Below are 26026 nucleotides of genomic sequence, written 5' to 3'. Positions count from 1 at the left end.
AAATCAACACAGGTGCAATTGATCAGAAAGAAGGTGATGCAAATTTATGGGGCTGTGAAACAGAACCTACATTGTCACAACGGAAAGATGAACTATAGAGAGACAAATTGCTAATTGAAACATTTGCAAATTTATTGGAATCACTTGATGCAAGGGGTGTGACATACCTTTCCGGACTGTTTTCAGAACAGAAGGAGCAAGTTCGCAAGATTGGTAAGGACATATTGCAAATGTTCAGCATGCGTGTTTTCAAACTGCGGACTGTAAAGTGAAGGAAGGTTGTCACGTTGACAAAGTTAAAAACAGCATGTGCAACACCACTGTTGAAAGAAAATTATACATATGACATAAGTGCCATCAAATCCGTGTTTACAGATTGAATATGACCATCAGTAGGGTTATAAATGCGTTTGACTTACTTGGGAGTATGGTCGCTGAATGCAACGACATGAAACACGTGTATCAACGTGGGCAAAATTGTAATTCACCATCCCAAGAGGACTAAATGTACATTTGCTTGACAGGACCTAATGGAATTAGAAGCGGATAAGATCTCATAAACCCGTCCTTCATTAAGCAACGAACAGATGCCTGGCAAGAAACGCGAAAGAACATCAAAGTGACAGGAAGTACAGTCCAGACTGCACTTGGATACTACGGTTTTAAAAAGATGAAAGAACATTATGAAAATGTTTTCAACTCAAAAGAAAACCGGCCCCCGGGGATGAGGCAATGCAAAGGATGGAGTATGGAACGTCAAATGAAATCAATGTCATTACTCGTTTTCTTTCCGTCGTTGTCTTATGTAGAAGAATGATGTGAGATAATTCATTACAAAGATGCTCCCTTTGCTGTTGTGAGTCCAGATGGCAGTGCCAGACAGACAGACAGACAGGTAAAATGAAAAGACCACACGAGAAAAAACGTATGGTATTGAAATAAAATGTCCCTTTCCAGGTCAACTATTCAAAACACCAGTTGTTTACTCATTACCATGGTATTACGTCGTTCAAATTCTGTTTGAGATGTTCGTTTTGCAAACACAGAGTTAACTATTTCTATGCTACATCACGGAAAGCACAACGACATTCCTAGTGAAATTCGACCATGAACTGTTTCGGGACATTTTTTCCTTGCTCGAGAGATTGTATGGTCAGGAAAGGTTTACCTCCAAAGAAACTACCAGACATTTTCTCGACACGCGGTTGTATTGAATTTTGTACGGTGTACGTACACTACCAGGCCAAAATCTTGGTGCATACACAAATCACATCACACCGTCCAATCACATCGCTATAGACCGTACACAATCCTAGATTTGTTTGTGTTACAACCCGTACAGTCGATGCTAACTTTATTTCGATATTTTGTAAAACGTAGCCAAGACAGAATCATGATGAATGTCATTGTCAATGCACGAGACGTATATGTTTCTACTCAAACAGTCAGAAAGTTATATTTAATCCGTGTTTATATGTAAAATGTGCAAATTTGATGCGACAGTCACATCCACAGCTGATTTCACGCAGAGTTTTGATATAAAAGTATCATTTCCCGTGTTTATTTTTAACTTATAAATCTACATTATTTAGGAGACACCGTAACGCTGGGGTAGGTACAATACATAATATAACTACATAATTTCAGCTTTAAAACTCACCTCGCTCTCTGCTTTTTACCTTACCGCCTCGCTTCATCCGGTAGCCGTACGACTATAATTGAGGATTACAGGAGGGACAACTCGCTCTAACTCGGTTTGACATGTTGAGGAAAGACAACTTTTATTACCCTGATTGAGGGTATCAGGAACGACAACTCGCTCTAACTCGGTTTGACGTGTTGAGGAAAGGACAACTTTTATTACCCTGATTGAGGTATCAGGAGAGACAACTCGCTCTAACTCGGTTTGATCATGCTGAGGAAAGACCACTCTTATGACTATAACTGAGGATTACAGGAACGACAACTCGCTCTTACCTGGCCTGAGGTGTGGGGGAAAGACAACTCATATTAACCTGATCGATATGTCTGCAGTCATAGCAACAAAACGAATAAATGTAACTATTCACATTCTTTAGATATCAGCTTAATGCACGTTTTGTAAACTTCTATTTATAATGAGAACACATCAAATAAAATGAGTATAGTCCTAGTAACATGAAAAAATGACGTCACTGTAAGTAACGTTAGTTTTGATTGGTTAAAGGAGCTGAAAGTAATGTCTTAAAGGAGTCCTATATAGAAAATCAGTCATACCAGTGTAAATCGAGTCACTTTTCTCTTACAGAGACACAATACATAAGAAAACTAAATGTAGTATAAATATGAAATGTATTCCGCAAATGAAGGGTGTTCCATGTCGCTCATACACTCATCGCTCATATCAGTGTTTAAAAACAACATCAGCTGTAATTAATTGCGGCATATTTAAACACTTCTAAAACTTGAATTTTTTGGTCTTCAGAGACTCGTCCTTTACCACTGAATTGAGACTATGATGTATTTAAAATGCGATCTGGATAGATAACGATTGCCCGTGTCACCCCGTCCGATTCTAAAACACCGATTTACTTTTAAATCCCATAGACATCCTACACAGCGGTATGCGTCAGGTTTGCCTGTGAGTTAATTACCGCCGAGTAGTACAGGTGATCGAAGGTATATTGGTATATATGATATAGGTGTGCGGTGTCGTCACTAGTCAAGCATTGAGGCGGCTCTCCGGTGAATGGAAACAAACATTAGTCCGGCCCGTTCGCGTCTATAGCAACTCGCAAAACGAGGCGTCACACTTCGGCGACCTTCATACTAACTATACAATAACACTTGATTGGACGGAAGTGAACACCTTTACCGTTTTACCGTGATAAACTATGAGATGTGCCAAGAAATTAACAACACTTATATAATTTAGGAATACTGATCAATTCTAGAGGTAAGTAAAATTCCTCATCATACATTAGATTTTTACCTGTGTGTACCTGTAAACGGTAGCCGTGTTTTATATAAGTGGTGAATTACTGTTGATCACCTGTGTGAACACGCTTATATGACAAATAAATGTCTCTGTTATATTGGCAATACGAGGCTGTATAGTGGTTGTATATCAGACCAGATTTATTACCGGTATATATATATAATACTTAGAACAATGTTGTCTCCGATATACATGTAAAGTTGACTTAAGTTAGGTGATCGGAGAGATAAGCTCGGTCGTACCAGATACAATGTAACTATTGTGTATTAGGCTAGGCTGGGCCTATAGAATTGATATGGGTCAGGGAACTAATTCAGAGGTTTTAAATTCCACAAAAAAAATATACTCAAGATGGACATATTACATGTATGTGTATCTCGGCAAAGCCAGTGTACGTCCGTTATGATATGTAGGGAGACTGGAGTATTCTGAACCCTGATGTGCATTTTTATTTTCATTTACAAAATCAACAACATATACTGTCGATTTTTCTTTCATGTTAACTGACTTAGCTGTCGATGGCCATGCAATATTATACTTACAGCAATAAGTAGAAGTACATACATCAATAAGTAGAAGTACATACGACTGAACTCTAAGAGAACCCTACTTTAGAATCATTCGCAGTAGATTTGTACTTGTATGGTGAAAATTGTGTCAATTGCATAAGATTATTTCACGAAAGGCGTAGTTTCTGACCAAACGTTGTTCCAGACTATCCAAGACCGATATATGTTTTCTTGGCCACCAGTTGACGGTCTGACAATTAACTATGACAAAATTTAATTTACTAGTGGAGGCTACACTACCACAAAGGAATACTCTCTTCGTCGGTATATTGCAATTTACAATAATTTTTCGTAATTTAAAGTGGAGCTTACTCTAACTCCCAGTATGGACAATGCTATCGACACATATCATCTAGTTGTGGCCTAGGGACGTTACAAATCCCATACCACCACTAGAATGCCCTATGGACGCTGTCTAGTCACGAGACAAAGTGACGACATTGGGTAATGATCAATGGATTTGTACGCCATTAGACATAGTGTGTTCCCCTATATACATTGCTCCCTGTAAGTTTGTCGTACCCTCGGGGTTCACGGAGTCTTTACCAGGTTGTCGGTTGTTTACATGGTATAGCCACCCTGTTACATTGGAGGTAACATTCCAACGGACAATATGTTTTTCTCCATGATTCGAAAATTGAAATTAGTCCAATACTGAAAAGGAAAACAAGTTAATGTTCGTTTATAGTTATATTGCATTAGAAAAACTCTTTTATAAACAATGAAATTAGTTGAAATCGTTTTGGCATGAAAACTACCATCTTCTTTAATAAAGTAGCGAGAGAAGCATTGGAGGTCAGTTGTAGGAATGGGGTAGAAAATAACTCTGAACGTGATGGAGGATTGAATAAATAAATGTAGCCATGTTACTATAATACTAACCACTTCCGAACACAGTTGTTCTAACGGTTTGGTCGAGATATGTTAATTTGAAAACATGCAAATATATAGAAGATCCAATCAATTATCTGTATTAACGTACACCTTCATTGTGTTTTGCATACTCTGTACGTAGGCAGACTATGTATACGTAACGGGTTTTTTTCTAGAAAGGTACTAATCCCTTTATTTTATTTGACTCACTCATTGAGATTAGGAAAACCTTTGAGATTGAGTGACAATAGGATAATCCCCGACTTATTTAACAATGTACGCGATATAATTAGGATTTATATGATAAGAGGCGTTCTAAGTTGACGTAGGACTATAATCTGGCTGTAGTAAGTTTATATGTGGCCTTTTAACTGCGACACGAGGGAACTAATGCGACACTGCATGTTGTTTTACGTTTGGCTGTGGGGTTTTCATGGATGTTCATAATCCGACAGTTTCTGTCATAACGGAAGTGACTTGGCTTGATGTTTATCCTATGTTGTAAAGTTTGACAGTGACGGATTTCAGTGACCAGGAGAATTATAGAATAACAGTTTAAACAGCTGTGTTTTATTTGTTTACTTCTCCTCATTTTGGAGTTTATGTCCTAACGACGGCTAAAACCATGTGAAACGGTGTCCACAACCCAGTTTATGGTGCCATCAAACCGAGGCTCCTTTACCTGGACATACCGTCTCACCTGGTCAACTTATACTGGTAAAAACATTCATTACCGCCAAGCCATTCAAACTGATACAGAGAGTAGGAAGTCTGGTTAGAGGGTTGAACACTGAACATAAAGGTGGGAATCTAGACACACAAAGTGAGGCGTTCAGAAGGGAAAGGCTGCAGTGACCGCCTGATACATGGTATGTATTATGGTTTGGTTTGGTTTGGTTTGGGTTGGTTTGGGTTGGAAAACGAAGACATATTCCTCGTGCCACAAAAGCTCCCTATATTAGTCCGCTCTTACCCACGAACAGTTAATTCCTTTCACGTTGATACGCACGGGAAAAGTGCCATATTGGATTGTAGGTCTACAAAAGTCAGCCCTCAACCAACCTGATGTGGACTGATGGGACCATACACACCCATATAACACCCAAAAGACAGCCATTCAAAATTATCCCGATCAATTGGCATGTTTGGATTAGAAGTCTGCATGTTTCCGGATGTTCTATCTGCAGTGTCACCGTACATTTGTCGATACTGACTGTCCGGGACGGATATTATACCTGCCCTGTAAGTACCCAAGTAATGACAGGCATTGTCTGCTCTATAGATCACTGTTTCAGCCACGCCGATATATTGATGCTCATTCGACAACAGATAATCATCTCTGTCATCACCCATTGAATCTGATTTCCGGAATCTTGATATCCGTGTTTGGTTTTGGCATTTATTGTGGCGTCTAGCTGTCATGGTGACGATATCGATGGCAAATACTCCGTTCTAATTTCACCCTATCTTTTCCCATGTATTCTCCGTTAAATGCACACAAGCACATGACTGCTTTTTGTAATTGAAAAACAAGTACGAAATCGAAGGAGACGGCTTTCAGCGTTGACACATAAATCCGCAGTAAAAACCGATGCTGTGTCAATAAATGTTTTATGTTTGATATTAACAAACAGAATCTTTACGTACTTTCATCGTCGTCCCGTGGATACATGTTATAGATGGTAGGCTTGTATTGTTGTGGTCTCAATGAGTTATAAGTGCCGGAGTGTCACTTGTTTAGCGGTAACTCATCAAATGTATTATTAAGACAACAGTCACGTGTTTGGTGCCGTATCGCTATGAAAACTATAGAAAATACATTGCTTGTAGCTCATCGATCCGTTGTGGCGATACGATAACCGAGAGTCGACATAGATTCAACAGGGTTAGATAGATAGACCATTCCAGTGACGTCAACAAGGTTAGATAGATAGACCATTCCAGTGACGTCACAAGGTTAGATAGATAGACCATGCCAGTGACAACAAGGTTAGATAGATAGACCATTCCAGTGACGTCACTAAGGTTAGATAGATAGACCATTCCAGTGACAACAAGGTTAGATAGATAGACCATTCCAGTGACGTCACTAAGGTTAGATAGATAGACCATGCCAGTGACGTCAACAAGGTTAGATAGATAGACCATTCCAGTGACGTCACCAAGGTTAGATAGATAGGCCATTCCAGTGACAACAAGGTTAGATAGATAGACCATTCCAGTGACGTCACCAAGGTTAGATAGATAGACCATTCCAGTGACGTCAACAAGGTTAGATAGATAGACCAGTCCAGTGACACCAAGGTTAGATAGATAGACCATCCCAGTGACGTCAACAAGGTTAGATAGATAGACCATTCCAGTGACGTCAACAAGGTTAGATAGATAGACCATTCCAGTGACGTCACAAGGTTAGATAGATAGACCATTCCAGTGACGTCACCAAGGTTAGATAGATAGACCATTCCAGTGACAACAAGGTTAGATAGATAGACCATTCCAGTGACGTCACCAAGGTTAGATAGATAAACCATTCCAGTGACGTCACCAAGGTTAGATAGATAGACCATTCCAGTGACAACAAGGTTACATAGATAGACCATTCCAGTGACGTCACCAAGGTTAGATAGATAGACCATTCAAGTGACGTCAACAAGGTTAGATAGATAGACCATTCCAGTGACGTCACAAGGTTAGATAGATAGACCATTCCAGTGACGTCACCAAGGTTAGATAGATAGACCATTCCAGTGACAACAAGGTTAGATAGATAGACCATTCCAGTGACGTCACCAAGGTAAGATAGATAGACCATTCCAGTGACGTCACTAAGGTTAGCTAGATAGACCATTCAAGTGACGTCACCAAGGTTAGATAGATAGACCATTCCAGTGACAACAAGGTTATATAGATAGACCATTCCAGTGACGTCACCAAGGTTAGATAGATAGACCATTCCAGTGACAACAAGGTTATATAGATAGACCATTCCAGTGACGTCACCATGGTTAGATAGATAGACCATTCCAGTGACGTCAACAAGGTTAGATAGATAGACCATTCCAGTGACGTCACCAAGGTTAGATAGATAGACCATTCCAGTGACAACAAGGTTAGATAGATAGACCATTCCAGTGACAACAAGGTTAGATAGATAGACCATTCCAGTGACAACAAGGTTAGATAGATAGACCATTCCAGTGACAACAAGGTTAGATAGATAGACCATTCCAGTGACGTCAACAAGGTTAGATAGATAGACCATTCCAGTGACGTCACCAAGGTTAGATAGATAGACCAGTCCAGTGACACCAAGGTTAGATAGATAGACCATTCCAGTGACAACAAGGTTAGATAGATAGACCATTCAAGTGACGTCAACAAGGTTAGATAGATAGACCATTCCAGTGACAACAAGGTTAGATAGATAGACCATGCCAGTGACAACAAGGTTAGATAGATAGACCATTCCAGTGACGACAAGGTTAGATAGATAGACCATTCCAGTGACGTCACCAAGGTTAGATAGATAGACCATTCCAGTGACAACAAGGTTAGATAGATAGACCATTCCAGTGACGTCACAAGGTTAGATAGATAGACCATTCCAGTGACAATAAGGTTATATAGATAGACCATTCCAGTGACACCAAGGTTAGATAGATAGACCATTCCAGTGACGTCACCAAGGTTAGATAGATAGACCATTCCAGTGACGTCACCAAGGTTAGATAGATAGACCATTCCAGTGACGTCACCAAGGTTAGATAGATAGACCATTCCAGTGACGTCACCAAGGTTAGATAGATAGACCATTCCAGTGACGTCACCAAGGTTAGATAGATAGACCATTCCAGTGACAACAAGGTTAGATAGATAGACCATTCCAGTGACAACAAGGTTAGATAGATAGACCATTCCAGTGACGTCACCAAGGTTAGATAGATAGACCATTCCAGTGACAACAAGGTTAGATAGATAGACCATTCCAGTGACGCCACCAAGGTTAGATAGATAGACCATTCCAGTGACGCCACCAAGGTTAGATAGATAGACCATTCCAGTGACGTCACCAAGGTTAGATAGATAGACCATTCCAGTGACGTCACCAAGGTTAGATAGCTAGACCATTCCAGTGACGTCACCAAGGTTAGATAGATAGACCATTCCAGTGACGTCACCAAGGTTAGATAGATAGACCATTCCAGTGACGTCACCAAGGTTAGATAGATAGACCATTCCAGTGACAACAAGGTTAGATAGATAGACCATTCCAGTGACGTCACCAAGGTTAGATAGATAGACCATTCCAGTGACGTCACCAAGGTTAGATAGATAGACCATTCCAGTGACAACAAGGTTAGATAGATAGACCATTCCAGTGACGTCACCAAGGTTAGATAGATAGACCATTCCAGTGACGTCACCAAGGTTAGATAGATAGACCATTCCAGTGACAACAAGGTTAGATAGATAGACCATTCCAGTGACAACAAGGTTAGATAGATAGACCATGCCAGTGACGTCACCAAAGTTAGATAGATAGACCATGCCAGTGACGTCACCAAAGTTAGATAGATAGACCATTCCAGTGACATGTGTTGATGTTAATGAACCTGAAACTACTGATAAAATACATTGATGTTGATGCTGATGTATTTATATTGGAGTGCTGCTTTGATTGTGTTATTCGAACAGTTGGTTTGTTGGTATTGTTAAAAGTGCTATCAACACACAGACCATGACGATAGTGCCTACAAGATCATGACCGCCATTTAGTACCATTTCACTGAAATGTAATACCACAGTCACACTTGAGTGGCATCCCGGTCCATTTCACTGAAATGTACTTCCGCAGGCGAATTTGAATGACACCCTCGATTTATTTCGCTGTCACAGGAATGGTCCAGTAGTATCTTATGGCTCCTTTCATTGCTGGGCGTCCAACTTGGATACATTCTAACGACCGGTATGACACTGTCTGTTGACAGAACCCAGTCTTCCTCGCATGGACGAACCCCCAAGTTCAAATCCAAAAACGGAACAGTGTCAAGGGAGATATTAGAAAGCCTAATCGACAGAGAAGAGACAGAGAACCTAATTTAGTTGCCTCTTACGAATTATGCATGTACTATAAGTGTACGTCCTATTTGCAGAGACGTCTCCAATGGCAAAAATTCCACTCAATGGCCACAAGATGAAATTCACAATAATGTTGAACTTTGCCTCCAAATGTAATAAAAAAAAACTAAAAAAACTCCATATTACTAACTTGATTTGAAATTGTAACACAGGAATTCGAAACAAGCATCACCCCGGTCCATGTTATGTATTTATTCATATATATAAATATATACAGATCGTTGGATTTTGGATATTTGCCAAGCCCTGTGTCCGATAATATAAAGTAAATTCATGTGGTCTCAATACATAAGTCATGGACTGTGATTGATCACCTTTATCATATATACCAATAGAGATGAGATTTTAATTTTCTTTATTTACTTACAGCTATTTTCGTTCAATGTTGAAACCAAATAGGAATATTGTCTATGTGTTGACTTAACGAAACCTATGTTAGAATGAAGTCAAGCATGGAAATAGACACCGACCATACCTTCATATTTACAGAGTACTTTTAATAAATTACGTGGGTTTTAAATTAATGTTAAAAACCACTTACAAAAGACAAGTCGGTTGAAGCTGTCAGTCATTAAAACACGAGCTTCTGTTTGGTGTTCGGAGAGTCGGACTACAGAAGTGTTGTCTACACATGCTGTCTAATACATTGACTCCCGTCAGAGGATACATACCCACTGCCAAAGTCACCACCCTGAAGGAAAAGTGCTTGTTTGTTTGTTTAAATGTCACTATTTCTGGGGAGATAAAGAAAAAAAGAGATTCTTTTAAAAGTAAACAGTGTCCTGGCCTCAGAGACAGTGTGTGAAAGCATCGTGTGTAGGCCAAAAACAAAAAATAGCCCTGACCAACGTGCTATATATATGGTTACTATACAATACATTTTATATTGTGTAGTGTATTACATTGTTGTATTGTATGTGGTTACTATACAATACATTTTATATTGTGTAGTGTATTACATTGTTGTACTGTATGTGGTTACTATACAACACATTTGATATTGTGTAGTGTATTAAATTGTTGTACTGTATGTGGTTACTTATAAAAACTCGTCAGCGATCTTGTGTATGCCAGTTATGCCAGTTTAAACTTTTCAGATTGGAATTATAGTTTAAATGGTTGTCAATATTATCATTATACAGTTAAAGTTTAAAGAAAAAACACATTAAAAGCAATCCGAAAAACGCCAATTATGTTCTGAAAATTGTACCAACTGTACAAAGATTGAAGCTAATTTAAAGTTTATCTGATTTCACCTACGTGTAAAACATTTAAGTCTCTTCAAAAGTCGTTAGGGGGAAGGTGATTGTGTAGAATATGACCTTGCCTTTTTAGATAGCAGACGTAATCGGCATTTAGAGTGCCATTGGTATGTCTCATTAAGGTGCCCTAACACTATACAGTATCAAAGTGTGGAGATCTTCATTCAGGTTTGAGTAGCTGGGTCAATCAGAAATAAAAACTAGATTTGCTTACTTCACAGGTTGTTTGAGTTCAGAATGGCACATTGCTAAAAGAGCAATACCGACAAAGGAGTACAAAATGACAGAAAAAAATTACGACGATCACCATTATATCAATTTCACTTAAAGAAAATTCATACAATTATCACAAACGGTTTTGATGTCGACATAATAACAGCAGAACGTGTCACAGACAATGTCAATGACAGATCGAGGCGGAGCTTCGTCTGCCTCTCATTCCACCAACCAACCATGCAATAGGCGCGCGTGATGTGACTGTTTGGTAGCAACAGCCATTAGATGGACACTTGTTAAACGACGACTTCCTACTTCTCACGTATCGTGTTTTAACTCAGCTAACGATTAGTGGCCAATGTTCTGTAAATAGCAGTCGTGGAAGTTACCAGGAATGGCTTACCAGGACAATCCAGTATAGAGAGTAGATTACAAATGTGACAAAGTGGAAGTCTGTTTATATAGGTCGACATAAAGAAATGAGTGGAGAACAACGGAAGTTGAGGTACGTGAAGAAAACTAAGTTTCTTGAAACGAATGGAATGTCTGTGTTTAAGGTTTATCCTGGTAAGCTGTTGTAGATACTAATATTCGGCGGATGTAGAGCCTCGTGCGTTTAGTGTCATTATGACCTTACCTTGGAAGGCGAAATAATAATTATACCGTAAGTGAAAAAGCAAAACCTGGCCAATGATGCAGTGTGTATGGTGTTCAGATAGAATATTAAGTGGACATTTTTCGTTCGAATGTGTAGCCAAATGGCTATACTGCGTCTAAAGGCCAATGGCTTGTGTGGTTAATAGTTTTATACATTTATGTTGCATGCTCTGGCGGTATGTACAAGTCTGTGTTCATCAGATGAACGATTTACGGTGTATAGTTGTCACTACAGAAAACCAGCTGTAAGTTATCTATTGCTCTTCTTTATTGAAACAAACACACCCTTGAGGTCCACTCATGTCGTAAGGTTCAGCACAGATACGGGTACCTTATCTCCATACCAGGTAAATCAATCCCAGGTACGTACAGGTGTCTGCTGGTTCTACAGGGTCTTACTCAAACAGACTGACAGTGCTATCATGTCCGTGGTTTGTTTGTCTTTAGACATTTCAAAATCCAATCCATATATCTATTCAGTTTATACGTCATCTTTAGTATTAATGAATAAATTTCCAAATGACAGATTTTTTATGTTACCTGTTAGTGTATAAGGCCTGGATGTGATTTATGGTTTAATTTCGTGTTTACTGTTGAGTTTTCTTGGTATGTAAAGATTTGTATATCATAATTCATTTCGTAAGTTTCGTACGTTGTCCTGGTGCTATCGTTATTTTCGTACTTTGAGGTGGTTGAACATTCTGTAGCTTTTACATACTCCGTCCTACTAACGACACATTTCGTTATTCTCTAATTTTGTTCATTCAGTGTTTACGTCGTTATTTTCGTTTTTTTTTTCATTGAGTTGTTCATCGCTTTCTCGCTGCTTTGATCCTTACTTTGTTTTCGCGTAATTGTCGTCATATTTTTTTCTTTTGTAAGCTGGTATAACTTTTTCATGTGGTAACATTGTTCTGTTGTTCTATACTTTGTCCTATTGTCTTACTTCACAGGTTGTTTGAGTTCAGAATGGCACATTGCTAAAAGGGCAATACCGTCAAAGGAGTACAAAATGACAGAGAAATTACGACTATCACCATTATACCAATTTCACTTAAAGAAAATACATACAACTGTCACAAACGGTTTTGATGTTCGACATTATAACAGAACGTGTCCCTGAGGATGTCAGTGACAGATCGAGGCGGAACTTTGTTACTCGAAGTTATCCTTTTGTCTGATTGGTTACTCAAAGTTGTCCTGCTGTCCAATTGGTTACTCAAAGTTGTCCTGCTGTCCGATTGGTTGCTCATAAATTTTTTGTGTTTGCGGAATGGTTCGAAATGCAGTTATGAGATTGTTCTATTGTCTGCCACAGTTGAAATTAATGAAGGAGGGAATGTGAACATAAAATGTACAAATGTAATTGTTACAATGTTCTGACTGTTACAGCTATTGATACAGTACAATGTTCTGACTGTTACAGCCATCGATACAGTACAATGTTCTGACTGTTACAGCCATCGATACAGTACATTGTTATGACTATTACAGCTATAGATACAGTACATTGTTCTGACTGTTACAGCCATCGATAGAGTACAATGTTCTGACTGTTACAGTCATCGATACAGTACATTGTTCTGACTGTTACAGCCATCGATACAGTACAATGTATGACTGTTACAGCCATCGATACAGTACATTGTATGACTGTTACAGCCATCGATACAGTACATTGTTCTGACTGTTACAGTCATCGATACAGTACATTGTTCTGACTGTTACAGCTATCGATACAGTACATTGTTCTGACTGTTACAACTATCGATACAGTACATTGTTCTGACTGTTACAACTATCGATACAGTACATTGTTCTGACTGTTACAGCCATCGATACAGTACATTGTTCTAACTGTTACAGCCATCGATACAGTACATTGTATGACTGTTACAACTATCGATACAGTACAATGTATGACTGTTACAGCTATCGATACAGTACATTGTATGACTGTTACAGCTATAGATACAGTACATTGTTCTGATTGTTACAGCCATCGATACAGTACATTGTTCTGACTATTACAACTATCGATACAGTACATTGTATGACTTGGTTTACATTAGGGTCGCGTTCAACACACTGTGTGTCAAGGCAGTGTTTACTTGTGTTGTCTGACAAACAACGAGGTGTATGTATATGTATTTACCCGTATACAACTAAACACATTCACTTGGCGACCAGGTAGATATTACCTGTCATCAATACTTCTGTGGGACAAGTTGACATTGATATGTGGGGTTTAACTCCCAAGTCAGTATGAAATAGCACGGGATTTTTGTCACACTAAGTTTCTGGTAATTAGACGTATGTGGCCTACACGTTGGTCTCCACAGTTACCTTGGGCCAATACTGGTTTGTTTTAAGTATGCCAGATATAATATTCCAAAATATCAGTAATGGTATCTCAAAACAAAATAACTTGTCCTCCTGAATTTTAAGTGATGTTCTATAGATGTACACCTGCTGTGTGGTATGAGTTACTGTTGGATCCTCCATTATTGAATTGGTAAAACATGCACGTTCGTGTAGGAACGTATTTAGGGTAACGTAAGAATAAATCATTAGATTTAAAGATATGTTATCAAAAAGTCTTTGTTAGGATTGTTTTTTAAATGATGCGAGGTGCACGCGATTTTTATTGAACCATTGAATATCTTAAATCAGCAGCTCTCTAGTCTGTGGTACCATAGTAGGAAACCCTGATGTTGGTAGTTAGTTTACAGAATGGATATGACCAACAAGAACTTAATGTATATCATGAAACATGTTATTTTTATTAAATGCCACGGGCGCATGCGTGACTGGAACTAGCTGATACCTTTTTCGAAAACGAGAATTTCCGGTTCTTTACTTTTTTTTCAAATGGTTTAATTTGTTTCGTACTCCGTTGAGAGCAACAGATTCGATATTCGTTTCATCTTTACGTGACGGCGATTTCTATTATTTCATTTACTATCAACTGTTTACCTGATCTTAGAAAAGTCGTATTTCACTTTCATGTCTTGTATAACGGTTAAGTACTTCCGGTAAATCTGAACGTGTTGCTACAGACTCCAGCAGAAGTTCCGGTTTAGATACGGTAGCTGGTCCTCCTTCTGACGTCATTCTAGAACACTGACATGAACATCACACATCCATCTACAGTCAACGGTCATTCCAGTTCCAACTTAATCGTTACACTACAAGTTACAGAACTATAAAATCATGAGTTGTGTTGGCTATCAAGACAGTAATAGCCGGATGTTTTTGTGAACCATGAGCTGTCCTACTCAGGGGCACGTCACAGTTACCATGACTGGGGTAAACCGGAAGGAGCATTGCATAACAACCTCCAGCCATATATATATATATTCGTAAATTGCCAACTTCATGTGAATTTAAGAAAAACACAATATCATTATTTTATTTCATTGGGCACCACTTTATTATTATTTTATTTTATTGGGCACTACTTATTGTATATTGTGTGATCAGTGAAACAGATGGTCAGAAACATGTTTTCGTTATTGTTTTTCAATCATTGTTATATTTTGTAAATGATTAAGAATGCCTCGTCACAGTTCATGTCAATCCAGAAGCTCGATGTTAGACTATGCTATAGCGAGCGTCGCTACACATGATCCTAGAGTTGCGGGCAGTGTGCATTGATTTTTAATGTCGATAGTAGTGATACCTGTCACATTCCTTATCAATATCTCCTCCGCTGATGTGTAAGGTGGAAAATACAACACTACAGCAAACATCCTACTCAATAGGAAGACCAATAACAAGCTTGGGATAGTGACCGTCTCCTAGCAACGAAGAGTCCCAAGACCTGTGTCCGCAGCGCTAGCAGTATTTGACATCGACAGTTCGCTCATTCTAGCACTAACTGCTGGATCAAGTAATTGTTATGTCATTTTAATTCGATAAACATCGTTGCCTTAGAGACAAATTAGGGTTCTGTGGTGATGTGGTCAACTATTTGGCTGGCCTGGGATGACCTTTATGCTCAGGACGGTAGTGGATATATTAGTGCTGACCAGCCTATATATACATGTAATATGATTACGTTGGGTTTATTAAGGTCCGGGACGGTCAAAGTCCAGTATCTGTTTAAGCCACATTGTGTTTATAACATAAACCAACCTTACATTAAAGACAGAGACCTTTATAACTATAGTTCCCTGCTCATTTGTTTTACCTTCTTAATGTAACATGATAAGTCCAATGTTATAAACGTTACCGTTAATGATATGTGTATTACCAGTCTCAGTATACCCACTCCATAAAACAGGCGCGGTATAATCACGTGATCATATGCATGGCATGCATCGATATAACTGTAAAGTACACGCTCAATAGATATATATGTGTGTATGACCTTACAGCACAGTGAGTCAATCCTTGTTCTAAAAACAGGTTTGAGAAAATAGTTGACAATTGATGACAAAGTAAACTTACGTGAACCCTTTGGACCATATTTAGATAATGCTTCCATGGAAGTAAATAAGTGATATGCAGGCACATGCTCGGCAAACATTTAACGTTTTAAGTGCAATTTTGAGTACACATATAGTCGCTCTTGTTCGTTACGACATGCAATGTAGTTTTATTTAACATGGACAATGCAAGTTCGTCGTGCATGTCAAATCGAGTTATGGTAACGAATTTTATGCGTAAATTCTCCATTTCGTCGCCTCTGTCAGATTTTTATAGTTAATTTAATGATTCACTACTTCATCAGGCATGGATATGTATATTTAAAAAAAATGATCTCGACATTAATGTTTGCGTGTGTCCTTAAGTCACATTTAAACCTGGCGTCGGTTTTATCACTCAACATGTTTAATTTTTACTGATATTCTCATATTGATTTGCATAAGTTTGAAAGCTCTCTGTTGAAAACGTTAATATGCGTTTAAAATTATATTCATTTGGCGTTTAAATCTCTTCCTCATTTGAATTTGAAGGTGAACGTAATATATTCTGCCCTGACGTTTTCTTCTGACAGGCAGTCTAATCGAGTCATGTTCAATCTCAGTCTGATCAAGTAGCATACATAGAATATATTTCAGTTGTGAAATCGACAAAAGTGTCATTCAGGTCATATCTAATCATGGGTCCGGAGAGGCGGTGAGCGTTAGTCGGAACTGTTTGTCGCCCATTGACTCCGTGTTCTGGACCCTAGAAACACAGGCCTGCCACAGATAAACGTGTATATGATATATATTATTAATCTATTTATCTTACGATCCAGATGTGTATTGATCCAACGCTTACACGCTTGAAGTTGCGCCAATATAAATGCTGCCCTGGTGTTGTCTTCATTTCTCGGGTTGAATACCTATACATTTGACATTCGGTTTGTTTACGCTAAACACGAGTCCTGGCTATCGGGGGACAATGGTCAGGTTACATACTACAGAAATATTATATTAATACTCCGAGTTAGTTCTGACCCTGTTGGTTAACTCGACAGCCATAGATCCTCTGAACTAGACATTTACACATTGACAGTGTTAAATGTATATAAATGCTCTTTAGTACAGTTGACTGACCTAGTACATGATCAAGACCGTTCATTATCGATATAGTGGAAATCGAAAACAACCCGCTTTACTTTCAGGTCTAGTTTGAAATATCAATACCATAATTCATGGCATTTAATGGAGTTTTTAATTAATTGCTTTGTAATACGAATTCAGTCACCCTCGATTTTAATAAGACCGAAACATATTTACTCATTACAATGACAATGTATACTAACTATTGAAGTCCCCATTTAAGTTTTTGTTCGATGTTTAAACAAGTGAAACTGAAATATTTATTTTCGGTGTTGCGACTGTCCAAGTGTAAAGTTGGGAACCGTGTAAAAGGCGGTAAGACGAAGTCCAGCAATCACTATTAACTTTTAAAATCATAGAAATCAATTATCACCGAGGTCGATTTCTGGTGAGGTTATGATATATATTGTAGGTACGATACGAATTGTTTGTGAGGTTATGATATATATTGTAGGTACGATACGAATTGTTTGTGAGGTTATGATATATATTGTAGGTACGATACGAATTGTTTGTGAGGTTATGATATATATATTGTAGGTACGATATGAATTGTTCGTGAGATTATGATATATATTGTAGGTACGATACGAATTGTTCGTGAGATTATGATATATATTGTAGGTACGATACGAATTGTTCGTGAGATTATGATATATATATTGTAGGTACGATACGAATTGTTTGCCGTCTTACAGGTGACCTTAAATCACACTGTAATAGTGTTTGAAGTGGTTTGTACCAACAACTTTAGTGTACATGGACTTAAATAAAGTCCACAGAGTTATGTGGTACGTTTTGTTTTCCAGAAACATGGTAAAGTAATTTATAGGTGTACATATTTGTCGCTGTTTTCATTGTTGAAATCCCACGGAATATATGATTATACCGCGTCATCAAGCCTCTCTCTTAGTGCTCAAAGACAAGTATCAAACTATATTATATTCTAATTAAACTCTTCCTGATTGAACATGCCTAATTACCCGATATGACCTCATACCCGAGTCGTTCGATGTTTATCAGTCTGAGTGATTGTATCACAGAACCTTGGTATGAGATTCTGGAGAGGATAATATAATATGTCGTGTTAGGGTGAAAATGTCGATTGTTCTAAGCCCACCACGTACAATGAACTCGTCTCTTTAATGGAATATCGCACTAAACAAAAGAAACACAAAACTATTTGATACCTATTGTGTGGATATCGACAATTTCCAAACCTATTAAACAGTTATTGAGACGTCACAGATACGAGAGCATGCCCCCGTGTGGCAATCAGTAGCACGGTCGATGCACATGTGTAGATTTGTATAATCTCATCAAGTTTAATTAAAATCTGTCCATGATTTTCAAATTTATTCGTTTGACGTCCTTGTTTACAATCACTTAATATATTTAATGAATTCATTCTCCTTCTGTGTGCTTGGGACATAAGTTGTGTTTTATTTTCTGAAAAATGGATATTTAAAATTGTGAAGTGTTCTGAGGAAGGTGTTAACTAATAACTTTATACCAGAGTGGTATAAATATGGCGTCGCCGTGGGAACAAGTGGCGTAAATACAGTGTTATTTGTTTGTTTACGAACGTTTGATACTTAGGCGAACATCGGCTTAATAATGACATAATGTTCCTAAATACTCATATAAACTACACTGGTTCAGGTTCATGATATCGGGAAAAGTACAATACACATGGATCGAAACTTCTTGAGTCATTTAGTAAATGAAATCCTCTTAAGTCACATATTGAAATATAACAAGTGCATATAGTATGAAAAAAAATATGGATTTATACAAGTTTACATTGAATACATGTAAGCCGGAGTACCCATTGCGCTTAAATAGTTTTATTAATCCAAGTTACTTGTATGTAATTAGATTTTTAAGTTTATCTTGTTTATTTCTATTCTTTTAAGTTACATTTATATATAGTTCGATTTACATTATGTCTATAGCAGTTATCCAGGATTTCGGAAACATGTTGGGTGACAAAGTGTTTATAAATTCCTCCTTCATTTGAAACTAAGTTGACAGTAAAAGCATTATGTCATTATTGACTTAATAGCAGGAGATGAAAACAAGCATTCTTTTTTTGGAAAATGAAAATATATTTACTGATATCGAAGGTTCGTTTGTGTCACAATTAAGGACTTTCGTCTATAATTTTGGTTGCTGAGTATAGTACTGATTACTGCCCTACTCTACCAGCCACCGAGAATATCACTCGGAACACCTCGGCTGATACTCATCTAACAAAACACCTCGCCTCCGTATGCGAACGTTGGGTTCCGATTGGGTCAGGCATCTTACCAAGTTTACAAACTAACGTTTGACTTGTGTTGTAGGTTTTCCCTGCCGGAGCTGCCGGAGCTGCCCGAGTATCCTGGGATGAAGGAACACACGTACGGATGGTACCCGGCTGTACGGGATGTGTACACGGAGAGGAGACTTGGCATGCCCACTGCATACGGTACGAAAATTACAACAATAACACAGAACTATCTTTTCTTGAACTCACGATCACAACTCACAACCGGAAAACCACTCGGGCCTTTCCGTCATATCCCAAGAACCGCCTAGGCCTGATTGTTTTTCGGATTATCACAATTCGTCCGCAACCACAACCAGAGTTGTCGTTCTTTGCAAATATGAACAACTGTTCTGCCTGTCTCTCACAAACAATCCTTAACTTTCACCCAAATGGGACATTGCCATAATAGCACCGCGTACGTCTGCCAAGCGTTTGAACAAGATGGAGTACGATATCGTGCCCATCAGTCTTGTGTAAGTGTCTGGTTTTAATTACTTATATTTGTTTATTGAAAGGACATTTACATGTGAAATTGTTGAGTTGATCGCATTAATTAGATATAAATTCTTGTTTTCATGTGGCTTTCAGTATAGCTTGCCGTTCGTGATTTTGTTTGGACACCATTTTCATGTTTGTTTGTATGGCAGGATAGATGGAGTTACAAGGCTTGAGTGATAATATGTTGTAATTGTCCGGATTTTTCCTTAATATAATGGAGTAGTGACACTTAAATAGAAATATCTTTCTTAAGAGCTGGTCATGAGGTACTTTCCAGCTCACTGTAAGTCCAACTGGAATAGTTATACGATAGGATATGAAAGCCGGATTTTTCGCAAAGTTTTCAAATATTTTAATTTTCATTTTTCTTTGGTAGAAGAATTTACAGGGAAATTAATTGTGGTATGAGGCCTACATTGTCTTACCTCCCCATTGAGGGTCATTATATTGTTTTTACCTATGTATGCACTCCTTCGCACCCGCTACCATGTAGGGGAGATAACTTTGACAACTTTGACATACACACAAAGACTGAGTTTTTAATCAGTTTCCAACTGATGAGTGATGGGAATTTTTAGGAAGTGCGGTTTAAAAATTCGAAAGGAATGATTTTTATACTTATTTTGTTCTTAACTCTCTCGCCATTTTGTTTGCGTGGTGTGTGCGCGCGGGGGTAGGGGGTGGGGTGGAAAAGTTGGTATTAAGGTGCGACAGAAACATTCATTCATCTTTAAATGTAGAGTGTTACGTTCCCCTCTGGGTTTTATTTTTGTGGGAACGCACCATATTTCCCAGATTATTAAATAGTAATGTCTTCTCCAAGCAAGTGCGATCCATCTCCACGCAAGTGCGATCCATTATTTTCTGTTAACAAATTATACATTAAGAGATTTTTCGTTGCAGATTTGGAAGCGATGTACAAGTTCAGGGACAGCAAATATTATACGGCGCCCAACCCACCATCACCCCGCACGCCTAAACCTTACCGACCGACGCCGACGCCGACTAAAAACAGACCGACGTCCAGTTCGTCGTCTAAATCCGGTCGAGAATCCGGACTGCAGGTGCGTGCAAAGAGTGCACCCATTTATAATTTTAAAAGGGTTCCCCGATTGGAGCTTCCCACGCCTCTCCAATGCTGGGCCGGCAGTAGTGTGTCTGAGTCGGAGGTTGGGGAGACGCCCAGCTCTCAGACTTTACCAACACCCACTCCCCCTCCGCCTCGAAATGAAACACCACAGGAACAACAGAAACAGGCGCGACGAGACCGGATCAAGAGTGCTGTAATACGACGTGACCGGGCGCATGCGCCTAAACGCCCGGTCAAGTCAGCGGGGCCAACTCGATCACCCGTTGAGGTGTATCATGCCCCAAAGGAGGACAGTGCGCCTGTCCCTCCTTCATCGCCTGCGCAAGAAGTATTTTACATTCCAGAGCAACCTTCATGCCGCCCAACGACGGCAGAAATTTATGACAAAAATGTCAAAGAATACGGGTGGAGGTTCGAAGTTCATGGCGATCCTTACAAGTTAAAGTAAGACTAGTTAGCAGTATGTAACCTCCCGCCGCTATCCCTCCACCGTAACACAACTTATAGCACGTTTACCCTGCATCATTTTACATATTGCATATTTCTATATACATATTATGTATAAGCTATGTAACCATTTTTATGACCTTGTGTATTTATGATTTAACCTGTCAACAGTCTAGATAGATTTTCCTATACTGTCCACAATATTTCTGTGTCGTGCTAACCATCACTAATTAATAAGCTAGCTCTGTGCTGTTTACATGCTTGCGTGTTACTAATCGTTTGTTGTTTTGTTGTTTTTGTTTCTGTGTTGGTATTTCATTAACATTTTCGAGGTCTAAAATGTTGACCTGTTCATTGTTCAAGCTTGCTGTCTTCAAATCTGGCCCCATTTCCCACCAATGTTCTTTTAAATTAAGGAATTCCCTTAACCTAAAATGTTCGTAAGGAACCTATGGAAGAATTGATACAATATATCCTTAACGAAGACTTCATCGTTAAGTCTTTTAATTTCCCATAGAAGATGTAAACCAAAGGAATTCCTTAAATTAAAGACCATTTTTGAAACTGGGGCCAGATATTAGTTCAGAACTGCCAAAGAACTTTCTCCAAAAGTAATATTTAGTGCTCGTGGTTATATTGACGACAGTGTAACTATTTCATGACTGTATCTACTGTATCTACGCGGGTACTGGGTAATCATGTGTTGTTAGTTGTATACTCGTGTTTCTATGGTAACTATGCATACGTCTTCGCGTGATTTATGTAACATGATGTATAGTGGTTTTATAGAAAAGTTTGGTAACGAAACTGATAAAATTCGGGTAGGGAGTTTGTCTACGTGTTGGCTGTGGGTTTTCTATATTCAGTAATGATATAACTTGTGTTTATTAAAATACATGGGTAAATGTTGTTACTAAATCTAAATAAGACATGTTGATACATACTACCTAGGTCTTGATGATAGTCGATCTGTGACGCAATTTTACCTTCGTGAACGGAGTAGACGGTAACCGTCATTCTGTTACCAGGGTAATGGACACAGGTCGTCACATCACGAGACCACAATGGGATGTTATCTCACCCCTCACGTGCATTATTATGTCCTGTTACAGGAAGAAGGCCCTGTCCAAGAGGCTTCCGTATTACGTGACCGTCCCGGATCCAGAAATAGAGAAGGAGGGACCAAAGGTCAAAATGGAAAATATGGAAACCTTCTTCTACAACACTATCCCCAGACGTCCCGCCACATTCACTATACATAAGGAGTGGATCTCCGAAACGATACACGCCCAGCGAATGGAACTGCAGAAACGCGAGGGTATCAAACACCGATGGAAGAATTTTAGTTTCGTGTATTAGGAGTAACTCAACGTGTATTACCAATTTAATGTTTTTATAGTATTTTTTTTAATTAGATTTTAAAGCAATTGTTTACATTTCGTTAAATATTTTACAGTTATATTTATATGAAACTGTGATAAAGTGCAGCGCCCCTATTATAGAACATTGGATAGATGTATTCATCTGTGGTGTTCCTCGGACGGCACACTAACATATAGCAATGATTTGTTACTTCTTGGGACGGTATTTAATCGAGCCATGTAATTATACACGTACCATAGCAGATTGGTGGAATACTATACGCGTGTACAAATACAAATAATGTATGTGTCAGTAATGTAGACGTTTATTTCAGTGATGTATAAAAGCCTTGTATTCCTGTAATCTCCTCACCACTTAGCGCACGTGCCAGGTTCCCACGGGTAACAGCAGTGTTTACACCGCCATGTAAGGTCCCACGGGTAACAGCAGTGTTTACACCGCCATGTAAGGCCTGAGACGGGTTTAACACGGGTAACAGCAGTGTTTACACCGCCATGTAAGGCCTGAGACGGGACACAGATGAGTGCTTCAGTCAGTTTCGTATTTCGTGACTTAAAACTCTCTATAGAATGACCCCGTGTAAGTACTTGCTATATCATATATATGATACCCAGGCTCAGTGACAGTGAACAGGGTTATCATGTTTGTTCTTCAGGTTCACGTTCTCAAGTTGGATCAGGGATATAATAAATGTATGTAGAGTATATTTAGTATGTACATACTATCTAAAATGACGCATTCTTCTTTTTTCCTATAAAACAAGTATACTGTAGAAACTTACTGACATGCGACATTCCCGAGGGTTTCCGAACATGTATGTTAATGAGGCGACATTCCCAGGATAATGGCTGAAACCACCTGTTTCTCCTGTACGGATGTGTGTAGCTTTTATACACGTAGAGTATGTTAAGTGAATCATTTCTGATGTACGTGTATATGTTTTCTGTCAGTGAGAGTATTTGATTAACGCTCGTTTCTCTTTCTAAATTATTTGAAAGCATGTCTTTTGTGAAACTGAACGGATTTTCAGTAAACGCTCACCTTTAAGATATATCTGGTGTCCTTGTCTCCCTGGTTTCCTCGACATTTCCCCTTGGAACCATCTCGTGTTGAAACAGCACACATTAGAACTGGACACACCTAGTACAACCCTAACGCGGCCGAGCTGGTTCCCAAGGGGAAACAGACGTGATCTGTTGTTGTTTTTGTTGTTGTTATCGATATTGTTGTACATATGTAGAGCTTTTATGCATTAGACCAAATCAAATATATATTTTGTATGTGATATATGTTAGTTTTAGTCAACATTATAGAAATTATATATAATACCTACTCTCTGTATAAAGTACTGGAGGTTTACAACGCAGTACGCGAGGAGAGCCGATTACACCCGAAATAACTGTTAGTGGAAACAAACATATACAGTATAGGAAACTAAGATTTGTTCTGTGTTTGTCCCTATTGGAATGGTATTGTTACCTCCAGAATGATCAAAATCAGATCAAACTGTTGGACTTATCAAAGGACTTTGTTTAATAAAGTTCAATTTACTGATTCTTTGCAAATCTGTTGTGTGTGTTAGTTAATAAGACATTGATATATATACAACATTTAACTAACATTTACTACCCTACCCTTCTTTTCCATTCTTTCACTCTTCCTTCAAAACATTTTACAAATTTATATAATACGATATAGCAGGAGCAACCTGCAATCTTCAAAATCCAAGATGGCCAAGGGGAACTTGCATCTGAAATATATGAAAGATCTACAGGACTTTCTAAGAAATTGCGATTACAAACTTCAATGGTCAAAATCTAAGATCAGGGACTAAGGGGAACTTCCGTATATATGAAATATGAGATAGATCTCTTTAATACTGAGAACTAGCGATTACAAAAGTCCATTGTCAAAGTCAAAGATGACTGCCTGTCTGCCATGTTGTTTTCCGATTGGTCCCAATATGCAATATGCACAACTAGGGACCAAGGGGAACTTACATATGCAATTCGAGGAAGTTCCCTTCAGTTCATTCTGAGAAATAGCGATAACAAACTTCCATTATCAAAATCAAAGATGGCCGCCTGTCTGCCGCGTTTTGTCTTCCGATCGGTCCCAAAATTAAATATGCACAACCAGGTACCAAGGGGAACTTACATATGAAAATTGAGAAATATCCCATTAGTACTTTTTAGAAAAAGCGATAACAAGAATTGCTTACGGACGGACGGACGACGGACGCAGGGCGATTTTAATAGCCCACCATCTGATGACGGTAGGCTTATAAGAAATATGGTGGTGAAAACGGAACAGTGAAACATACCACCCTTCATCAACCTGCAATCTTGAAAACTTTGTTGGTTTGTATGCCGGTAGTCGGAATCTATCAACAAGTTGTTGATGATGCCAAACGAACATCTCTACATGTACGTCTTTATACAAGAGGACACAGCTTTAGGTGGTCAAGCATGTCTGGTACACTAGAGCTAGGGATTTTAAATGCTTGCCATTTAGGTGGTCAAGCATGTCCGGTACACTAGAGCTAGGGATTTTAAATGCTTGCCATTTAGGTGGTCAAGCATGTCCGGTACACTAGAGCTAGGGATTTTAAATGCTTGCCATTTAGGTGGTCAAGCATGTCCGGCACTAGGGATTTTAAATGCTTGCCATTTAGGTGGTCAAGCATGTCCGGCACACTTAAGCTAGATATTTTTATGTCTGTCATTTAGCTGGTGTTGAGCCAATTTTAAGACTTTGCCGAAAAATGCATAGAGTCGAATTGCTCTTGACACAGGTGCTATTTACGTGAAGTCATACTAGATTGGATCATAGCACCAAAATAATTACCCTGACCTACAACCTCTAGGTCCGTGTACAGTATTGGACTGTGGGGGTTTACGTCAAGTTATAGATAACACATTACATTTACTATGATGGAAGGTTTTCCCCAGACCGCTAGTTTGTCGAGATCTTTCTCGCGTTTTAGCATTGTTGCAAAACGAAGAAACCAGGTATGCAATTGTGTCATCGTCAAAGTCAAAATATA

The 26026-nt window shown here is 38.7% G+C and overlaps 1 protein-coding gene across 4 annotated transcripts; it reads left to right on the top strand.

The window, feature by feature from the left end:
* Nucleotides 1-2706: 2706 nt before the first annotated feature.
* On the top strand, nt 2707-24545 carry LOC117333522 (vegetative cell wall protein gp1-like). 4 transcript variants are annotated; one of them, XM_033892847.1, is made up of 5 exons: nt 2707-2935; nt 19597-19721; nt 20964-21594; nt 22710-23390; nt 23482-24545. In XM_033892847.1, the coding sequence occupies exons 2-4, from the start codon at nt 19640-19642 to the stop codon at nt 22954-22956; spliced, it is 960 nt and encodes a 319-aa protein (XP_033748738.1). In that variant the 5' UTR covers nt 2707-2935; nt 19597-19639; the 3' UTR covers nt 22957-23390; nt 23482-24545. The 4 variants fall into 4 exon arrangements, with proteins under 4 accessions (XP_033748738.1, XP_033748735.1, XP_033748737.1 ...); XM_033892844.1 differs by lacking the exon at nt 2707-2935 and adding an exon at nt 11343-11544; XM_033892846.1 differs by lacking the exons at nt 2707-2935; nt 23482-24545 and adding exons at nt 11343-11544; nt 23430-23451.
* Nucleotides 24546-26026: the final 1481 nt, after the last annotated feature.

The sequence above is a fragment of the Pecten maximus genome, chromosome 8 (assembly GCF_902652985.1).
Source record: "Pecten maximus chromosome 8, xPecMax1.1, whole genome shotgun sequence".
NCBI lineage: Eukaryota > Metazoa > Mollusca > Bivalvia > Pectinida > Pectinidae > Pecten > Pecten maximus.
Note: the sequence above shows the minus strand (reverse complement) of the source record. Positions and strands in the feature narration are given on the sequence as shown.

What these genes read in the sequence shown, in the direction of transcription:
- LOC117333522 (XM_033892844.1), top strand. Translation starts at nt 11,519, where the DNA reads ATGAGTGGAGAACAACGGAAGTTGAG. An exon ending in GGAGAACAACGGAAGTTGAG is followed by an intron (nt 11,545 to 19,596) that starts GTACGTGAAGAA and finishes CTTGTGTTGTAG; the next exon opens with GTTTTCCCTGCCGGAGCTGC. An exon ending in GGCGATCCTTACAAGTTAAA is followed by an intron (nt 21,595 to 22,709) that starts GTAAGACTAGTT and finishes GTCCTGTTACAG; the next exon opens with GAAGAAGGCCCTGTCCAAGA.